Genomic DNA, 19,701 nt, shown 5'->3' on the forward strand with positions numbered 1-19,701 from the left:
TTTTTGTATATGTGTGTGTGTGTGTGTGTGTGTGTGTGTGTGTGTGTGTGTGTGTGTGTGTGTGTGTGTGTGTGCGTGCGTGCGTGCGTCCGTGTGTGTGTGAGAATGTTCTAACTGGGACAGTAGCTTTATGTCAATAGGTACGAGACCAAGGTTGGCGTAATTGCTGACTAAGCGCGGCTAAGGTGGGGCTGCCGTAAAGCTAAAACGCTGCTTGGTGTTTATTGGATGTCCTCGACTGGGCTTTTGTGTTCGGGGGCCAGCCAGCGGGAATTCAGGGTGTGCCGCGGCCTACATAGTCGGGAGGCTCTGCGGATTTGACGCTTCTCCAAGTGGCCGCGTTCACCTAAAACGCCTCCAGACACAACACTTGACAGCTGGCTGTTTGTGAGTGTGTGTGCGTGTGTCTCTGTGCATGGATACCTGTGGGTGTGTGCGCACGTTGGAGTGTCTCTGTGCGTGTGTATGTATCCGTGTGTACGTGTGAGTAAATGTGTGCATTGATGTGTGTGTTTTTCTGTGTCGGCGTATGCACACTTGTGTGTGTTTGTGCGTTGGGCATGTGAGTGTATGCGTGTCTACAATCGTGTGTGTGTGTGTAGGTGTGTGTGCGTGATTGCGCATATATCTGTCCTCGAGTGTGCACATTAGTGTTTGTGTTTAGGTGTGTGCACGTTTGTGTGTGTGCGAGTGTGTGTGTGTGTGTGTTGTGTGTGTGTGTGTGTGTGTGTGTGTGTTTGCAGGTATGTATAAGTGTGCGTATGTATGTGATAAGTGCATCACATACCCCGCACACATCACCTCGTTCACACTTACTGCATCGACAACAAATGCGACCACGCTGACCACAATGGTGGCGCCGCTAGCATGTTAGCAACCGGTGCTAAACCCCTGACAGCTGGAACGTGTTTACCAAACAAGCAAGCAAAATGGCCTCCTCCCGCGAAAAGGGCTTTGCAGGTATTTGCGGCCGCTAGAATTCGGCGCGCCTCCACTATCCCGGCACGGGCGTCTGGCCCAGACCGTTCCAGGTCGCTTCTCGCTTTCCCCATCGCATTCCCACGTCTCGCATTCCCGACAAATTCCGCTACCGGACGAAGCTTGACCTCTCAAACACCCCCTAGCAACCTCATCCCAAGATGACCGGACAGTGGCCAGTTTGTCATTTCTTGATTTGCAACACGATGCGTTCCACTGTATCGGGCCTTGTGTTTGACACCTGTGGTTTAGCCCTTGCAAAAACGAGAGTTGCTAGAGGTGCAATAAAATATGAAAACAAGTTTCCGGGAGAAGCGCAAAGTGGGGTAGGAAAACGCAGGCAGAAGAGTTGCCGGTTTGGGGGAGGAAAACTTGGAGGTGGAAGAGTTCAAATTTGAAGACAATGAAGAGTTGCGAGCGGAGCGGGAGCGGGAGCACAAGGACATCTGGTGAAACCGGAGCGGCACAGCTGTCGCCCGTCTCGCTCTCAAATGTTCCCTCTGCCAACGTACAACATGCCAGCCATATCCACGTTGCATTGTTGGCAACCAGCGAAAGGGAGGAAAGGGAGGTCAGGGGTGTTGGGGGCGTTGCTACTGAGAGGCGAAAGCGAGAGTGCCCACAAGCACCACGCCCTGGTCGAACGTCAGCATGCTTGGTGCGGGAGGTGTTGATTGGTTCAAGGGGAGGCCCAATCAAGAACGCCCCATCTTAACCTTGCGCCCAAAACATCAACTCGTTGCGAGCAAACTGGCCCTGCGGCCACTAACGGCCAAAACGATGAGAGCATTATAAATAGTCACACAACTCCGGAGTTGTTGCTTCTGTCAAAAAAAAAAAAAAAGTTTTGTACTTAATGACAGAACACACAAAAGTTTCAGCTGAACTCTAAGGACAACCTGAACTCTAAGGACAACAATGCAATGTGAAAAGTTAACCACGGGTCATCATTATATTGAACGTACTGAAAAAAACTGTATTTTATTGATAGAATGAGATTTGGAATAATGACATGTCTATACATTTTGTTCATTTCTCATCTCATCAATGCATTTTACGATCTATGATTAATTCACTATCTATATATATATATATATATATATATATATAGAAAGGCCTCTGGCGAGCAGGCAAATATGCCAGTGAGATCATTCCCAGCATGCTGTCAGACAATTTTTTTTTTTTTAACAGAGGGAAGAAAAGTTGCATGTTTGTCAGCGACGACGCAAACTTTTTTGTTTGTCCCTTTTTTTTTTCCTCCTGAAGCATCAAATGCAACCAACTGCAACGTGTGAGCGAACTTCTGACTTTCGTTTCCTCTCACCACATCTGACTTTTCAGGAAAACCACATCCTGCCACTAGTTCCTTAAATGCTCCAGCGTGTGCGATGTGATTTAAAGCCACCCCTCAACCAGGGCTTTGGACTCATGTTACATTTGGATGGCTGCAATCTATTCAGCAGCTTCTTCTCACGATGTTTTGATAACTCTGACGACGTGGTGTTTTGAAAAGGCCTCACCCGATGAAAGATTGCTTTCTTTTCTTTACCTGATGACTGTGTGTACGTGTGTGTGTGTGTGTGCGTACGTGTGCGTGTGTGTGTGATGTTCTTCACATAGCATTGAGGTAAAAATGTGGCATACTGGGAACAAAAGAAAACAAAAATCCACTCAGCTCACGTGTCGGACGCAGCACGTTGTTTTGAGCCGGCGTGTCCTTAAAGAGGACCAAGCTGCCTTTTAGCGATGCCTTTATGGTTGTGTTGGCACTTTGCCACCTCGCGGGTAAGCCAAAGCCGACTTTGAATGGATCTCATAGACCTACATGGAGAGAGAGAGAGGAAAAAAAAACAGTTTACAAATGCATTCCAGACCTGGAGATTAGCTGGAGGGGAGGCGTTTAGGGGTTAAGGCGAAAGGGTAGGGCTAAGGTTAAGGGGAAGAACGTTTAGGATTGCGGGGAAGCCAAAGCCGACTTTGAATGGATCTCGTGGACCTACATGGAGAGAGAGAAAAAAAACAGTTTACAAATGCATTCCAGACCTGGAGATTAGCTGGAGGGGAGGCGTTTAGGGGTTAAGGCGAAAGGGTAGGGCTAAGGTTAAGGGGAAGAACGTTTAGGATTTCGGTTTAGGGGTAAGCTTAAGGGGTGGGAGGGAGTTTATGGCATAGGGTTTGGGTGTACAAGAACGTTTAAGGGTTAGGAGTGTGTTTTAGAGGGTAAGGTTCAGCAGTAGGAGACATTTTGGTCAGAAGGGAGAAAATCCTTAAACCGCGTTCTGTTGACTCGTTTGCAGCACTTGGTGGTACAGCATTGGCGGTTGCACCCTTGAGTGGTTTAGGTCCTATTTAGCTGACAGAACCTTTTGTCTTAGCCTTGGCTGCTCTGAGTCACAAACTGCCCCACTGTGGTGTTCCACAGGGCTCAATTCTGGGGCCTCTGCTGTTCTCACTGTATCTGCTCCCATCGGGTTCCATCTTCAGGAAACATGGTATGTCCTTCCACTGCTATTCGGATGACTGTCAGATGTATGTCCCACTGAGCAAAAAAAGACACTTTCTCATTGAGGCCACTTTTATCCTGCCTGGAGGAAATCAAGGAAATCTTCATTATGAATGTATTGTTTTATTGTTTATTGTTGTATATATGATATTTGCCCCATGTACAGCACTTTGTATATAGCAGTGGTTGTTGTTGCTCTATAAATACAGTTGAGTTGAGTCCATGGTGTGAAGAGGGGGGAGTTTGATGTTCAGCTCCACAGCAAGCTCTGCAGGAGCCTGCTCACAATTGTGAATATTTCAATCAGGTGTGCTGGAGAAGGCCAACATCTAAGACCTGCAGGATAGTGGCCCTCAAGGACCGCAGTTTCAGACCTGTGGTTCCAAGGTGCAGTTAAGGGGTAAGGTTAAGGGATAAAAGTACATTGCAACAGTTAGAGGTAGGCCTGAGACTTGTTTGGATTCAGGGTTAAAAGTAAGTTTAAGGTGTTACGAGTTAAAGTTTGGACTTAAGGGACCGGTTCAGAGGGAAGAGGTAATTTCATGAAGAGGTAAGTTCACAAAGGGAAAGAGTTAGAAGAAGATTGGCAAGGCTGTTTTTTTTTTTTCCCTTTCTGGCCCGTGTTGCAACACTTTCTTGGGTGATCGGGAAGCGTCAGGATGGGGCGGGGCACAAAGGGAGCAATTTTGTGTGTGTGCAGATTCTACGGAAAAACCGAATGATGACACATCACATTTTCCGCCTTTAACATACACACACACACCCACCCACCCACACACACACACACCCACACACCCACACACACACGCACGCACACACAAACCCAAAACAACAAACAGGTGGAAATAATGAGCTACGCTAAGTGTTCATGATGTGCCACCGGATCCTTTTCATTGGTGGCCTCCCATCGTGAGTGAAAGTTCAGGGGTTTGTCATCGAGTCCATCCTGAGATCATTTGGAATGACTCGGTGTATGCGAGTGGCTGTCAGGAGGACTCATTGTTGACATGATTGGTGAGTTCGTGCTATGGAGAGCAGGATCCGCGGGCCGCCCCCCGGGGGGGCTCCACGAACCAGTCCGACAAGCTTCTTAGTTGGTCTGAAGATTTGCCTCTCCCACTCCCGCTTGTTTAATAACCACGTCTTGTGTTACAGAAGCAAAAATAACAACACGGCATTTGTACCCCAGGGCATCCTTAAACCTTAATTACCCTCCCAGATGTGAATCGGTTGTGCTTATTCAGTTTGGGTGCATATATGTCACCTCCTCATTGGTTGGACGCAACCTGGAGACAAATGAGAAAGCGGATATTTGTTTGCATACTGGATATACATTTGTTGGTCCACTCACCGTACTACATTGTAATTGGGCTGAATTGGTTTATAACTGGAATGAATCATTTTGAATTGAGAGTGAAAAAAAAAATTGTGTCGTAATAGGGATGAATTGTTTTGAAACTGGTGTCAAGTCGTTTTGAAACTGAGGAGAATCGTACATGAGAGTGAGTCGTACTTTCCCTGGAGGAAATCGTATTTTATTTGGAGTGAATCGTATTTGGAGGAAATCGTATTTGAATCGGACGGAATCGTTTGGAATGCGGAATGAATTGCACCACATTTTAAGTGAATCTCACCATGACCGCTAAATCGTTTTTCCCGTCTTGAAGCCTTCGCCATCGCAAGGTACTGCTCATCTATTGTTTCGCGTCGTCTTGGTCTGATGATGTCAAAATGTGAACATATAATGAAGAGGCCAGTTTAAATGATCGTTCTCCTCACACCAGGCAATGTATTGGTCCACTGAGGGAGCAGCAGCCAGCCAGCCCTCGGCATCCGTCCGCGACACGGTTGTACGGCTTTTAGTAAGACGAGATGAGCGGAAGCGTCGGCGGCGACCCGGCAGCGCGGTCCCCGGACAAATGAACAGATGCGGCGGTCCGATCCCCGAAGCTTGTCGCCGACAGATTGACGTGTGACGTTACGCCGCAGGAAGCTGGCCCTCTACCTGACACGGCTAACATTCCGCCGCGGGATCGGCTTTCGCATGCGCTCATAGCAATGTCAATTCTGTAAAGCCTGCCAATTAGCGGCCTGACATCACCGGGCGGGCATGAATAGGCCTGGCCAAAGCGCAACTAAACACTCGGGAAATGTAAACAAAAGTCAAGGTCATTACAAAATGGTGATTGTGATGAAATGCAGACTGGCCAATCACAGCACAGTGCAGAAGAGAGTCTGACATTTGACTTTAATGATACGTTGGACAGTTGTAGTTGAACATTTTCCATATTGGTAATCATGTTTAGACGGGTATGTGTATCTTTGTTCTGCTTTTTTTTTCCCGTGTCATCATTTTTTAATCACATACCGTCGAACTACCGTCTCAAACTGTAACTGAAGTGTATCAAATCGTAATTGGAGCAATCCTGTTGTAATCGAAGCGAATTGTGCGGTATCATCATTGAATGCAATTATATCGTGATTCATATGACCAAGTGAATTTTATCCTGACTGGAGTGAGGATTGGAAGTGGCGTGTATCACGTTGTGTTGTCTTTGGAGCGAATCGTAGCATCACTGGAGTGAATCGTGTCATAATTGAAGTGAATGTTATCATGCAGCGGTACCTCCACTTATGAACGTCTCTTCATACGAAATTTTCGAGTTACGAAACGCCTCAACAGGACCACATTTTTATCTTTTACTTTATTCTTTGTTTTTTACATGATGCACATCCCTCATTTATTGTGCAATACTCTAATTGTAACATGTATTTGTTACATATTTTGATGCATTTTGATGCTTCAGAAAACATTTATGTCTGAATTTTTGGGGGGCTTGGAACCTATTAGGGCATTTACATGGAAAATGCGTCTCCCCGTACAAAATCTTCTAGTTCAGAAATTTCTTCCAGAACCAATTGATTTAGTAAGTAGAGGTACCACTGTACTTGGAATGGAGTGAATCAATTACAGTTTGCCATTAACAACTACATTTTGTAGTGTCCATTATTTGTGTGGAGTAGACCAATACACCGGTTCTTTAATTTTTTTTAATTTTTAATTCTTGATGTCACCATCCGCTCCGTCTTGAGTGATGCCTTAAATTTCCATCTTTCCAACATGCCTTCTTTTAAGACCCACGCATCCATCTTCTCACCGGCGACCTCGCTGAATGCTTCTCTTTCGTCCCAAGCGTCCTGCAACACGGACAGCATGTTTTATTTTTAAAGTATGTATCCGGTGACAAAGGACACTTGAACTTCCCCTCGCTTGGATTACACGCGGCCCAGTGTAAGCTCATGCGCGACGGCTAACGTGTCGGCATCGCGTCGTCGTGCCCTCGGCGAGAAATGCTTTTTAATAGGTCCGGGTGCGCGCCAATGGCACCCATTGCCAGGGGGTGGGGGGGCGCTGTTGCCGGGATACTGCCGGCCGCCGTTGTGCCAAACACCGCTCCGCGAGTTTTGCGTCATGCGCTATCTTTCGGAGAGTTTCGAACGTGGAACGATCAGGTTACCACGCAGAAGTGCTGAAGCGGGTCGCGACGGCCAGCTGCTCGCTCCGTGTAAAGTATTGTCACCCTTGTCCGAATTCTAGGACGTTTCCCCACGCCTAGCGACGTCGGATTTGGGATTTGTGGCAAGCCCAGCGCAAACTGGGATACACACACTCACACACACACACACACACACACACACACACACACACACACACACACACACACACACAGACATTTCACAATTGGAAGCTCTCTGGTTTTCATGTTGGTTATATCCCGAACGCTCTTTTTATGAGTGTGCTCGGCAAGGTTCTGGATATTTGTGCATTTTATTTCATGAAACCATGACTGTGGATGGGATGACAAACAATAACTTCTCAGTGACAGAGAAGGTTAAAAGCATGCGAATTCGGACGCCCTCAGTGAGATGTTGTGCTTCCGAGCAAAAACCTTATTCTGAAACTGACCTGAGACTTGATAGTATCGCGTTTTCGTGTCGTGTAAAGGACACACAAAATAAAACCGTCAGTTATGGGTTCCGATACTTTTGCTTCCAATGTAGTCGTCCATGACTTTGTGTTTTCCGCTAATCTACCGGCTGTGATTCAAGTATTCTTGTTCAAACACTTCATGACATCATACAAATTTTAAAAATAAATATCTTTACATTTTTAACAGTGCCCTCACAATATCCATTCAAGTCTATTGAACAAAAAAATTAAGATAAAACGCTTGGAGCATGGTATTGTTTGCATGCATTGGGTTTCACACAGTCTGTGCTCTGGTGTCAAAATCCGTTGACAGCTCTTTGGTTTCATGTTGGGTAGACCCCCCGAATGATAATATCTCAATCCAACATCAAAAGTTTTCACTCCACAACAAAATTGGCCAATACTCTGTGAGTGGAGTGCAGCCAATGTGGCGACAGCCAATCGCCGGCGATGAAGGGGCGTCGCCCGCCATGCATCAGTAACCCGGCGGCGGGTACCAAGCAGTCATCCGTCGCAATGCATTTTTATTTTGACCAGGGTAACTGACGGCCATGTTCCGTGTCATTAAGACCGCGCAAACTAACTGCAATGGAAAAAAAAAAAAAAAAAAGCAGGGTTAAAACAGGTTCCGTGACGGATTTTAACGGTTTGACTCATGTTCCTCACATTTGGCAGCGGCTGGAGGAAATCGTGGATTGTGTTTACCCGCTAAAAAAGCTCAGGATCCTCGGAAAGAGAAACGATTCGAAAAAAAAAACCAAAACAAACAACAAATCCAGTCGGACTTGTTTGCAGAGGAGGAGCGAGTTTGGAGTTTACAGTTTGATGTTTTTGTTTCATTTGCACGACTTGATACCCGGTGAGCACGGCTGCCTCACGGTGGAGGCTTGAGACGAGTACAGAAAACTGATGGCTTCGTGGTCTTTAAGGCTAGCATTTATGTTTCGCTCGAAATGAATGTGCAAGTACATCGTAGTAAATGTGTCTTATTTTTAATGCTATGTACTCTCTCAAATCCATGACAAATGCTTAGTCAGGAACATTCTCATACACAAACAAAAACAAAAAAACCACTCCTCCTTTGGATTATCGGACTCTGACTCATCGTCTTTTCCCGCCACAGGCAACGTTCATTTTTCCCAAACGCGGGGGCAACATATCACGTGGAAGAGTTGCAGTGTGACAAAATAAAAGTGCGTGAGATCGTGGGAAATTGGCATGTGTGTGTGTGTGGGGGGGGGGGGCAAAAACCATACGTGTCATAATTAAATCACATTATATTCTGATCATCGTGAACGGCATCGTGTCGCATTTTTACTGAAGCGCATTGGATCAGAATTGAAGTGAATCGCACGGTAGTTTGAGTCAGTCACATCGTAATAACGTATCGTATCATTATTCGCGTGATCGTGTTGTCATCGGAGCGTATCAAATTATATGATTGTTAGAAAGAACCCCATCACAATTGGAATGAGTCATATCTGACCTTGTTTGGAGCGAATCATATCGCATCCACCGTAATCTGAGTGGATTTTAGCGCTTTGCATCGCCATTGGAGTCAATCCGATCATTTTTGTGAATGCAGTGAAGCGTGTCATCGTTTGACTGAATTGCACCAAATTCTAACAACGCAAATAATATAATGCTGAGATTTCAACAGGATTTGTTAGATGAATAACAATGCTGAGATTTTACCAGAATTTTGTTTCATATATAACAAAACTATGATTTTTATCAGGATTTTTATTGAATTTTGCTGCATCAATGACTTAATGAATTTTAATATAATTTTATGGTGATTTTGTCCTCTGAGCAACAAAGCCGAGATTTTCTTTTTTTTTTTTTTTTGTCCCTTCATGAAGATTCTCAACCGCTTTGTTGTATTAATTTTTATTTTATTTTTATTTTTTTACATTTGCAACCTTTAAGGAGACGGACAGAAATACGCACAAAATGAACACATGAAAACGTTGCTATGCACACCTCACGTATTTAAGCTGGGACCTCATTAGTGGGCCAAATAGTCGCCATTGTTGTGCTTAGCCTTGCTTTTAGCGTATTCCCAACGAGAATATCGCATGGGTGGTGTTCGGGGGGGAACAATGCCGGGTTGCCAGGCAGTTTTAGCGTATAGGCCATAAATTATCAGCGCTGCATCGGACACTGATGCTTTTGACTCATGTGGATTTCCCCTGCATTAGTCACCCGGTGGAATATACACACACTCACACACTCAAGTATGTACATATAACCGGCCCCCCACCCCCTACCCCCGACACACACACACCGTGTGAGAACAATGTTCCGCAATGACTGACAGCCGTCGCTTAGCTCCCGTCAGCTGCCGAGCCAACTGCTACGTAAACACGTGTGAATGGGTTATATCATGGCGGCGGAGGGACGGTGAACACAAATTGAGGCATTTACGGCCCATTTCGAGTCGATTTTTGTCAGGGTGCGGCGTGCGGGGAAGGGTGGTTGATACCCACCCGCGATGCTCGATGACAGCATGACGTAGCCGCCAAGTCATAAACACACGCACATGCATGTCAAATGAAGTAATCGAGGCTCGGTGACGGGCTCCCGCTGCCCGGGCCTTAGTGTAATTAATGATGTAAGGGTGTCGAGTGTCGGCCCTCGTAAAAATATCTCTCATTTAATGGCCTGCCACAGAGGTCGCTTTGTCCTCACGCTTGCACGTTAAAAGGCGCATTAACGGGATTTGGTTGCGTAAATAAGCTAATACTGAGATGTTACCGGGATTTTAAAAGGATCTTGTCATATCAACAACAATACTGGTCTTCTTTCAGGATTTTTAACTCATAAAATTGTTTTTGGTGGGGGTTTTTTTAATTAAAAAAAAAAATTTAACAAAGGGCTTTGCGCAAGTCCTCAGTAACTGTCAGTATGATAAATCACCACTAGATGGGAGGAGTGGCTTTGATCAGATCTTAGTGTGTGTATACAGTAAAGTATGGCGATTCAATGTGGCGAGGTGGCGTGCGAAAGCAGTGTGGTGGTGAGAACACGGATGACGTTCAATGTTCGGGAAAAGTTCATGCGTCAGTGCATTTTCCTGGTTTCCTTTGTTTACATTGTTATTCAGTAGGAAAGCATTGTTGAGATATTTGAGGTATCACAAATGTAAAAAAAAAAAAGCATCAAAGTGAAAGTCCCGCTTGAAACTTCTATCCTTTCACAAAAAGCTATTTTTTTCTCAGAATTTTTTCTTGGAAATTGAAACTTCTATCCTCTCACAAAAAGCTATTTTTTTCTCAGAATTTTTTCTTGGAAATTAGTATTTTCAAAAAACTTACCGAGTAAACTGCTGTTTACTAAAGAACGATAAAAGGTGGAACCTTACTTTGATGAAAGCAGAGGGTGAGTATTTTCAAAAAACTTACCAAAGTACAACTGCTGTTTACTAAAGAATGAAAAAAGGTGGAACCTTACTTTGATGAAAGCAGAGGGTAAAAAGCATTCTTTTGGTAGGTTCCATGCTTTTATAGCTACCGAACTCAATTTTCTCTCGGCCTTCAAAAATGAGTCAAAATGGTCAAAAATGCATCTCTCAATTTGAGAGAATCAGTTGACAATAAATGAGTTAATGTATGAATAACAATGGAGGGGGGTCTTACAAGGTGATAATTACATTTGGACAAATCAGCCCATAATGCTAGTTTTACGCAGAAACGAGGAGGAGATCGCAATGTCGTCGCCGCTTTGGCTGACATTTGGCAGAAATGAGCACAACTTCTTTGGGGGATGTTCTTAAACGTTGATGATCCCAGATGTACTACAGAAGAGCTTAAAAGTAGTAGTCCAAGGCAGAGGAGAAGGAAGCATCTTGGAGGCTGTGTTTCCCTGGATACACAGCATCTATTTATTTGCTCCCCCCATACCGTGACCCTCCCTGCCTTTTTATTTTAGCACACTGATTCACCTGCTGCCCATCTCGCCAGCACCTCTAGATTTACGCTCACATGCCCAGACGTCGGGAGAGGCTGCTTGATAATGCGTTGGGGGGGAAAAAAACAAAAACGCTTATAGCTCAAACTCCTCATGTCTTTCCTTCACAATGGTGATTCAAGGACTGAGGTGCCCAGTGGTGCTTTTTGTGTGAAATTAAAACCTTTGTGTGTGGCTTTACAAAGTCCAGGAAATTCTTGTCTGACAACAACAAAAATCACCTTCAGAGCTTGTCGCGAGAATGCCGTTACCAAGCTAACAGCTAGCCTAGCTTCTTCTTCTTTTGTATTTTTGGCACATTCCTGCTTCTCGCATGTCAATCCGGGTACACATAGGATTTGATTTGATCAGTACACACTTAAAACACAATAAAAACACACAACGTTTGTATTATCTCATATTTCAATAAACGTTATGCGCTTAAGGCTAACAACACAACAAACACCTCTCACTGGCATGGGCACTGTGCTTATGCGTGTGTGTGTGTGTGTGTGTGTGTGTGTGTGTGTGTGTGTGTGTGTGTTAGGGCAACAGGGTCAACTTGGCATGACATGTATATCCTAGCAACTGTGTGTTTGCGAGTAATATGTGGCACACAGCAGCGTAGCCAACAATTGGTCGCTCTGGCCGATCAAGCCCCTCCTTCTTATGAAGCCAAAATACCTCAATTCAAAACACACTCCCCACTCTGCGCTGTACCCTCAGGCACTTTAATGCTGATGATTTCTATTCGTAGTGATATTTTTCTCAAAGTACATTTCACCCTTTTGGTCGGTTTAGATGTGGTGCTAGAACCTTTTTAGTACCTTTGTCCATCTGGCATGACAACATGAATTCGCCCTACGCGACTGTGCAGTGCTACCCTGATTTTACCTTTCACCGGTAAGTACGACATGCGAGTGTTGCTAGTGGGGCTAATGTAGCATCTACCAAGTGAGCGAGAGTTTTGAATGTAAAAGTCAATGACAGGAGCCGGGAATCCCCTTGCGAAAAACCACCCCGGCAACAGTTGCGTCCGCCTGCTTCTTCAGCTGCCGCCACGGCGGGAAGTATTTTTAAGTGTGCAGCGCGACGGGTGGACAAGCGGAAACGCATGTGTTAAGTGCCATCAAGCGGCTGTCATGGCCACGCGGACCAATTTTGAATGTTACCTGTTAAAAAAGTAGTCCAAATTAAACAATTGGGGGAGAAAAAGTGATATAAAAACAACACTTTTAGGGAGGTTTATGTCAGGGATGTGGCCAACTTTTTAACCGTGGCTTCGCAGGAGCTAGCTGGTGTTAGCTGTTAACATTGTAGGACAGATTTAATATTAATAATGTAACTCTATTAAAGGGTTTATATTTCAGTGTTTAAATTAAATGGAAAAAACAGGAAAGTACAAATTAAAAAAGATATTTGACAACTTTGGTGCCATGTGGAGCATTTTGTGACCAGTGTTTTAACTCGCAGTCAAAAGCGCTAATTCAGAAGAAAAATGAGAACATAAGAACAACAATAAACAAAAAGTGTGTTGATTTTAAATGGTTTGTATGTCATTGTTGCCTTGATTTTTTATTTATTTATTTATTTTTTTTTTACCCACGTTGTGTCTGAGCATTATGTCAAATATTCGCTGTTAAAAAAATTGGCCCTAATTCAGCAAAAAATGGATTGAAAATTTTTTAAATACCATAAAATGTGATGCATTTAGATGGTTTTACATCAATGTTTCCCAGTTTATCACAATACCAAATGTCTGTTTAAATTAAATTAAATAATGAAAGTACACATTTTTTTAAAAATGTTTGAAAAAAAGTTAAACATTTTGATGTCTGTTTAAATTAATGTGACTGGATGAAGGCTTGAGCAAAACACTATTTGTTGCTGACAATAATCGTTACTTTTTTTTAACAATAAAAGGTTATGCTCAACCACCGATTATCTTTATTTTTGTCATCACACAGTCGATGCAACAACGTATCATTTCTCTTTTGAGCATTCGCCGTGTTTTTCAGTTAGCATTAGCCCTTTCAGATGTACGTCCGTAGCACATGTGCTTTTGTAATACAGTATTTAACGAGTAACGATGGAGGTTTCTTTTTTTTTTCCCTAAAATATTTCCATGCGCTTAAAGCATCGCTACTGTACAAGTTTACTGCGCCAACAGACCACCTGTCGATTTGTTGCTGATGTCAAAACACATCGTTGGCAATAAGCAGACTTAACCTCCTGACGATTCTTGCTTAAAGACGACATGGCGATCAGTCGGTTCACCTCACCGTGTGTCATTTATGAAAATGTCTTGTTGGTCCTCTGAGTTGGTCTTTGCATTGTCTCTGCATTCCAAATCTGAAGAGGATTTGATGTGAGAGTGTGTCACTTGTGCTGCGGGAGTCAGGGGATAAGTGCGGGAGAAACTTTGCGGCTTTCTTTTGTTTGGCCGTCATGTCGACCTTTTTGAGGGTGGTTTGCGGGGTGTGGGGGGTGGGCTGACAGAGCATCTTTGAACAAGTGATTAATAAGGACACTGGAGAAGCCGGGAGAAGCCTGTTTGTTTTGATTGCATTTTCATCGGCCGCCGTCAGCAGACAATGGGCCGGCCCTGTTTTTAGAGTTGACCTCTGAACCGGCCCACTGTCTGGAGGTCTTTAAGTGGAGGCCGGACAGCCTTCGCCTCAGGCCGACTGAGGAAACCGGACACCCGCATCCAGACAAACAAAAGACATCCGTCACTTGACTCTCTACCTTTTTTTCAAACACTTAAAAATAATGTTAATTCTCTTCATCTTGAGCGATCACCCAAAATGGGCTTTTGGATATTTTATTTTTTATTTTTTTTAAATGTCAGCTCCCATTGCCAGTTTTACTCCAATAACAATTTGGATGGCATGTCGTGAGTTGACCCACAAAAAAAGTTTCAAAAAGACATAAAAAGTCTGCCACTTTGGTTGAAGTGATAATTACATTTGGAAAAATCAGCCCCCAAAGCCAGCGAAAAAGTTTGACAGACCTGCCATGTTACAGGAAACTCATAATGACAACGCAATTTGGAAAATTCACCCCCGGAAACCAGTTTCACTTACTCATCAGTAGACCCACAAAAAAGTCTGAAGGCGCCATCTCAAAAAAGACACACAAAGTCTGCCAATCTTGTTTGAAGCCACCATTTTAGGGTCATGTTGGCCATTTCAAAGATGCACCTTTGCAAGAAACTTTAAATCCAAGACAGATGCATGAGTTGTCTGACACGTTTTATCCCAATTTACCAAATTTGCCCCCTGGTGTATGAATCAGTTCATCAACTGGTTCATCCAAATCCAAATGTCCCTTGAGGCAATTTATATGTGGTGTACTTTGACCTGGCAAAGGTCAGCAGGTTCAACCACACCTACCCCCCCCCTCTCAAATCCTATCTCACTCCCCCTTACCACCCTCCATCATCGTTACACTTGTTTTTGCTGCCTGTATTTTTCTGCATGGAATCTGTACTGAATGGGCAGTTCTCTCTCGATTAGCACAGGAGGTCTTTCAATTTCACTGAATTCATTTTTTTCTATACTGAAAGTCTGGCAGTTCTCACTCTGTGAGACTCTCTGTGAGTGTGACTGGTTGTTTGTCGCAATGTCGGCACTGTCATTGACTACCAACCAGGCCAAAGTCGTTGGTTTTTAAATTAGCTTGGATGGCCTCGATCTTCCTGCAACATGGATGGATAAATTGGACTCTATTTATTATAATTTTTTTATATTTTTTTGTTTTATAATAATTCTTATTTTTTTATTTACTTTGTCTTAATTTTTTAATTTGTATGATTATTATTATTATTGTATTTAATTTTGTATTCATATACAGTGTTTTATGATTATACAGGATATTGTCTTTGTTTTCATTTATTTGTTTGGTTTTATTCGTTTTTAATTTTGATTGTTTATTTGTTTCCATTGTATTTTATTTTTTATATTTTTATTTTGAATTTTTGTATATTTGAGTTGGTTATATTATTCCTGAGGTGAATCATACGATATTATTTTATTCATATAATATGTAGCTTTTATTTGATCATTTTATGACTTATGTAACTTCATTTTCATTTGTGTCGTATTCAAATCTGGTTTTCATTCAGAAGATGTATCGAATCAAAGCCAATCGTTCCACTTTAAAATCGTCCTTGAATCGTATCGCGCCCCATCGAGATATGTGTCAAATTGTAAGAATGAAAATTTTATGACACAAGACTCCATGTTATAGTTGGGGTGTGTGTTTGTTGACACCGTGAGGGGGACTTCCAGTGGCCCTTTAAATAGTTGGCGCTACTCGTTGCCCGTCCAGCTGTACTCATAGCACAAGTCGGCAGTAGTGGTGGTATTTGGTGTCTGGTGTGTTTGGTGCTTGTCGGTGGTGGGGGGGAGGGGGGGGGGAATTCCGTGTGTCTCCGGGGAGGGATGTGAGCGTGCGCCACTTGAGCGTCAACAATGGCGGCGTGAGCTGTGAAGCAGGTGTCACCTTTCAGCTCATTATGTGCGCGGCAAATATTCACAATGGCCGGCCGGCCGGCCGGCTGGCTGGGTGGCATCCTGGAAGTGCGCTGACGCGGCGGCTTATTGCTCTTTTATTTTGAAATCCGACGCGTCTGATTGAAGTCGTTTGGTGTCTCCGCAGACTCCGAGAGCGAAGGGACAGCCCCTTCCTTGCCGCCTCGTCCCACGGTCAAGTCACGCCCACCGCTGAGATTTTCAACCAGGATGTCTTCAACCAGCTCTTTGACATGCTGGACCAGTAAGTGCGCCCAAAAGCAGAATCCAACAGTTCTTTGTATATTTGCGGTTCACCATTTACAAATTTACATTTTTTTTTTTTTTTTTAACCCGCTAACTATTTGCTAAAAAACTCTTTGAGTCATCTTTTTTTTTTCCTGAAATGCCACAAGATGGTGCCAATGTCCTGTCTAAATAGGAAAGTAGTACAGTAATCGGTGCCGAAGGAGTATATCAAAGTGATACATCTTGACAGAGGGACATTTATTGTGTGCTGGGGAGGGGCCAAGTTTAGCCTTGGTTGTCGTCAGTTATTGACATTTTGACTGTACTTCAGAAACCAAACAATTTAGGTTTTTTTAACTGCATTCGATCGCACTTTTATATATAAGGTTTGAGTACAGTAGAGGACAATTATTCTATTTGTTTTTATCTAGTGATTTTATTTATTTTCATTTATCTAATTAGTTCATTTTAGTTCATTTATTTTTATTTTATAATTACTCCAAATTGTATGATTTTACATTTTTTGGTTTTATACGCACATACCGTTTTTATTCTACTGGTCTGTGTGGTGACATCACACACACAAAAAAAATTTAAAAAGCCCTCAATTGAACTTTCCCATCTGTAAATCTTGACATATTTTCATGAATTTTTGCCTGAAAGTGACCAATTTGTCCTGTGTCGACGTAAGTACCTCAAGCTTTAAACGGCTTTGTCATCTGATTGTTTTCCACTTCTTTTCCCTTTGTGCATTAGCTCCTCAATACATTCAGTATTTGGCGAGAGTCCGCCTCACGTCTCGGCGGGGAACACCATCCAGATCAGCATGGACTGCATCACCATGCACGAACCTGACGACGCGCTAGCGGTGAGTAATTTGGCTTTGTTTTCAGACACACACACAAAATAATAATAATAATAATAATCTTGTTGGGACTGAATTTTCAAAATGAACGTAATAATGTCCGTTTTTATGAAGTGAAAATTTTGCCCAACACCAATAAATTCCAAAATGCATCTTCTTATATCCGGCTTCTAGGAAGTAAAATTAACATCGCGATATTCTCATTTAATTTGGATCAATCAAGTCTGATGACAGCTGAGGTTTCCTCAGTTCGCGGTAAAACTTTGCGATTTCTGATGACGAGTTTCATGATTGGTAGCCATGAAATGAAAAAAAGCTGCAGGTGACTTTCGCTTTAAGTGGACGGACGGGACTTCCAGGGGTTGCGTACGACATTCTCCTCGCTAACAATGGAATTTCCCCGGGACGGACTTTGATGCAGAGCAGCCTCGCGAGTCGCGTTATCAGCAGATGTTGTCTGGGAGGGCTCGCTGATATAATCTCACAGTGCACTCTAACCCCTTCTGACCCCCTCGAGGTGACGGAGGTGTTGGCAGTGGGTTTAGAACTTCATATTTGGGTTCCTCGGACTTTTTTGGTGGGTCTGCTCATCATAGACAGATCTACCAAAGTTTCGCGTTGTCATGAGAAAATTGCCTTTGCGGGCTGAATTTTCCAAATTGCGAAGTTTAGTCCCGTTTTATGTTGGCAGCGAGTCATCAAATTTTGTTGTGATCCTCAGCCCAGTTGCCGTGACGAAAACCCAAATCCTTTGCAATTTAGCCTCACTCATCTGTCTAGTGTACATGGTTCACCTTTATTAACGATGGGACAAAATATCAAGGAGGAGTTGTTTGTTGAGTAAAATGGCCAAATGAAATCCAAAAGTGGCTAATATTACTTTAAAACAGGGGTGTCAAACTCATTTTTGTCACGGACCACTTTGGGGTTGCGTCTTCCCTCGGGGGGCTGTAACAACAGTGAAACTAAATAAATGTTGATATATTCTTCCTTGTACACATCAAATTGATGGAATACCAGTTTTGAAATCAGTCCAATCAACGATAATAGTTTGTTCAATTATTGTTTGAGTTACCATTTACTGTTGGTAGCGAGTCATCAAATTGATGTTGTCATCCTCAGCCCAATTGCCATGAAGAAAACCCAAATCCTCTGCAATTTAGCCACACTCATCTGTCGAGTGTACATGGTTCACCTTTATTAATAATGGGACAAAATATCAAGGAGGAGTTATTTGTTGAGTAAAATGGCCAAATGAAATCCAAAAGTGGCTAATATTACTTTAAAACAGGGGTGTCAAACTCATTTTTGTCACGGACCACTTTGGGGTTGCGTCTTCCCTCGGGGGGCTGTAACAACAGTGAAACTAAATAAATGTTGATATATTCTTCCTTGTACACATCAAATTGATGGAATACCAGTTTTGAAATCAGTCCAATCAACGATAATAGTTTGTTCAATTATTGTTTGAGTGAGTGGTAACAGGGTAACAAAATGATTGCCTGTTATTTATTACGCGACAATTTTACATTTGGGTCCAGATTTTAGCAAGGATAATGGAAGTTGACACACAAAGATTTGCTTTTGGGGTCCACATAAAATGATGTGATGGGCCGGATCTGGCCCCCCGCAATATTACCTAAAAACAGGGACGTCAAATTCATTTTTTGTCGCGGGCCACTTTGGGGTTTCGTCCTCCCTCGGGGGGCTGTAACATCAGTGAAACTAAATAAATGTTGATATATTCTTCCTTGTACACATCAAATTGATGGAATACCAGTTTTGAAATCAGTCCAATCAACGATAATAGTTTGTTCAATTATTGTTTGAGTGAGTGGTAACGGTAACAAAATGATTGCAAAATCTCAACGTTATTTATTACACGACAATTTGACATTTGGGTCCAGATTTTAGCAAGGATCGTGGAAGTTGACACACAAGATTTGCTTTTGGGAGCCGCATAAAATGATGTGATGGGCCGGATCTGGCCCCCCGGGCCTTGAGTTTGACAACCGTGCCCTAAAGCATCCGCCTCAAACTCCAAACCGCAAATTTTCTGTGTGTTTTCAGGCACGGCTTGATGAGACTTTTTGGTGGGTTTACTCATGCTAAATAAGCCGACCAAATTCCATATTGTTGAGTAAAACTGATTTCAGGGGTTGAATGTTCATTATTGCTCGTGAGGATAAGCGGTTCAGAAAAGAGATGGCGGAGATATTTGAGTTTCTTGTTTTTTGGCGAGTCACCTAACTTGAATCATTTCATGCACCCTGTCACGTGATCACATCATAAGATGTCCACTGTAGTAACCACTGGCCCTGAAATGGTTAAACATATTTTGTCATGAGCTGACAAAACCTCTTGGACAAGTTGGTCTCCGAAATACCCCTGAAATGGTTTGTGTTTCATTTTATTTATTCCTTTTCTGGTCATGAATGACACTCAGGAAATACAACAAATAAAAAAGGTACCCCTCATTTTTGGGAAGCCTGCAAGGAAGGCTGCAGGCTGGGAAACGTCGCAAATATAAATTTGCTTAGTGGAGCTGAGTGATGTTTACCTCCCCCAAGGAAAGGCTACACTCTCTTGATGAATGATGGCCCTGACCTGTGAACCGCCTCCCCACCTTCCCCACCTCCCACCGCCGCAACTT

At 43.2% G+C, this 19,701-nt stretch overlaps 1 protein-coding gene across 5 annotated transcripts in view; it reads left to right on the forward strand.

Moving 5' to 3' along the window:
• tp63 (tumor protein p63) overlaps positions 1–19,701 on the forward strand; it is a 69,525-nt gene that overhangs the window by 21,202 nt on the left and 28,622 nt on the right. For 3 of the 5 annotated variants that reach the window (XM_019897173.1, XM_019897168.1, XM_019897169.1), the window contains 2 exons: positions 16,083–16,199; positions 16,940–17,051. In XM_019897173.1, the coding sequence (XP_019752732.1) occupies positions 16,083–16,199; positions 16,940–17,051 (229 nt within the window). Of the gene's footprint in view, positions 1–4,319; positions 4,496–12,197; positions 12,324–16,082; positions 16,200–16,939; positions 17,052–19,701 lie in introns of those variants that run through there. The other 2 variants (XM_019897171.1, XM_019897170.1) reach the window with 2 other exon arrangements.

The sequence above is a fragment of the Hippocampus comes genome, unplaced genomic scaffold (genome assembly GCF_001891065.2).
Source record: "Hippocampus comes isolate QL1 unplaced genomic scaffold, H_comes_QL1_v1.1 scaffold22, whole genome shotgun sequence".
NCBI classification, from domain to species: Eukaryota; Metazoa; Chordata; class Actinopteri; order Syngnathiformes; family Syngnathidae; genus Hippocampus; species Hippocampus comes.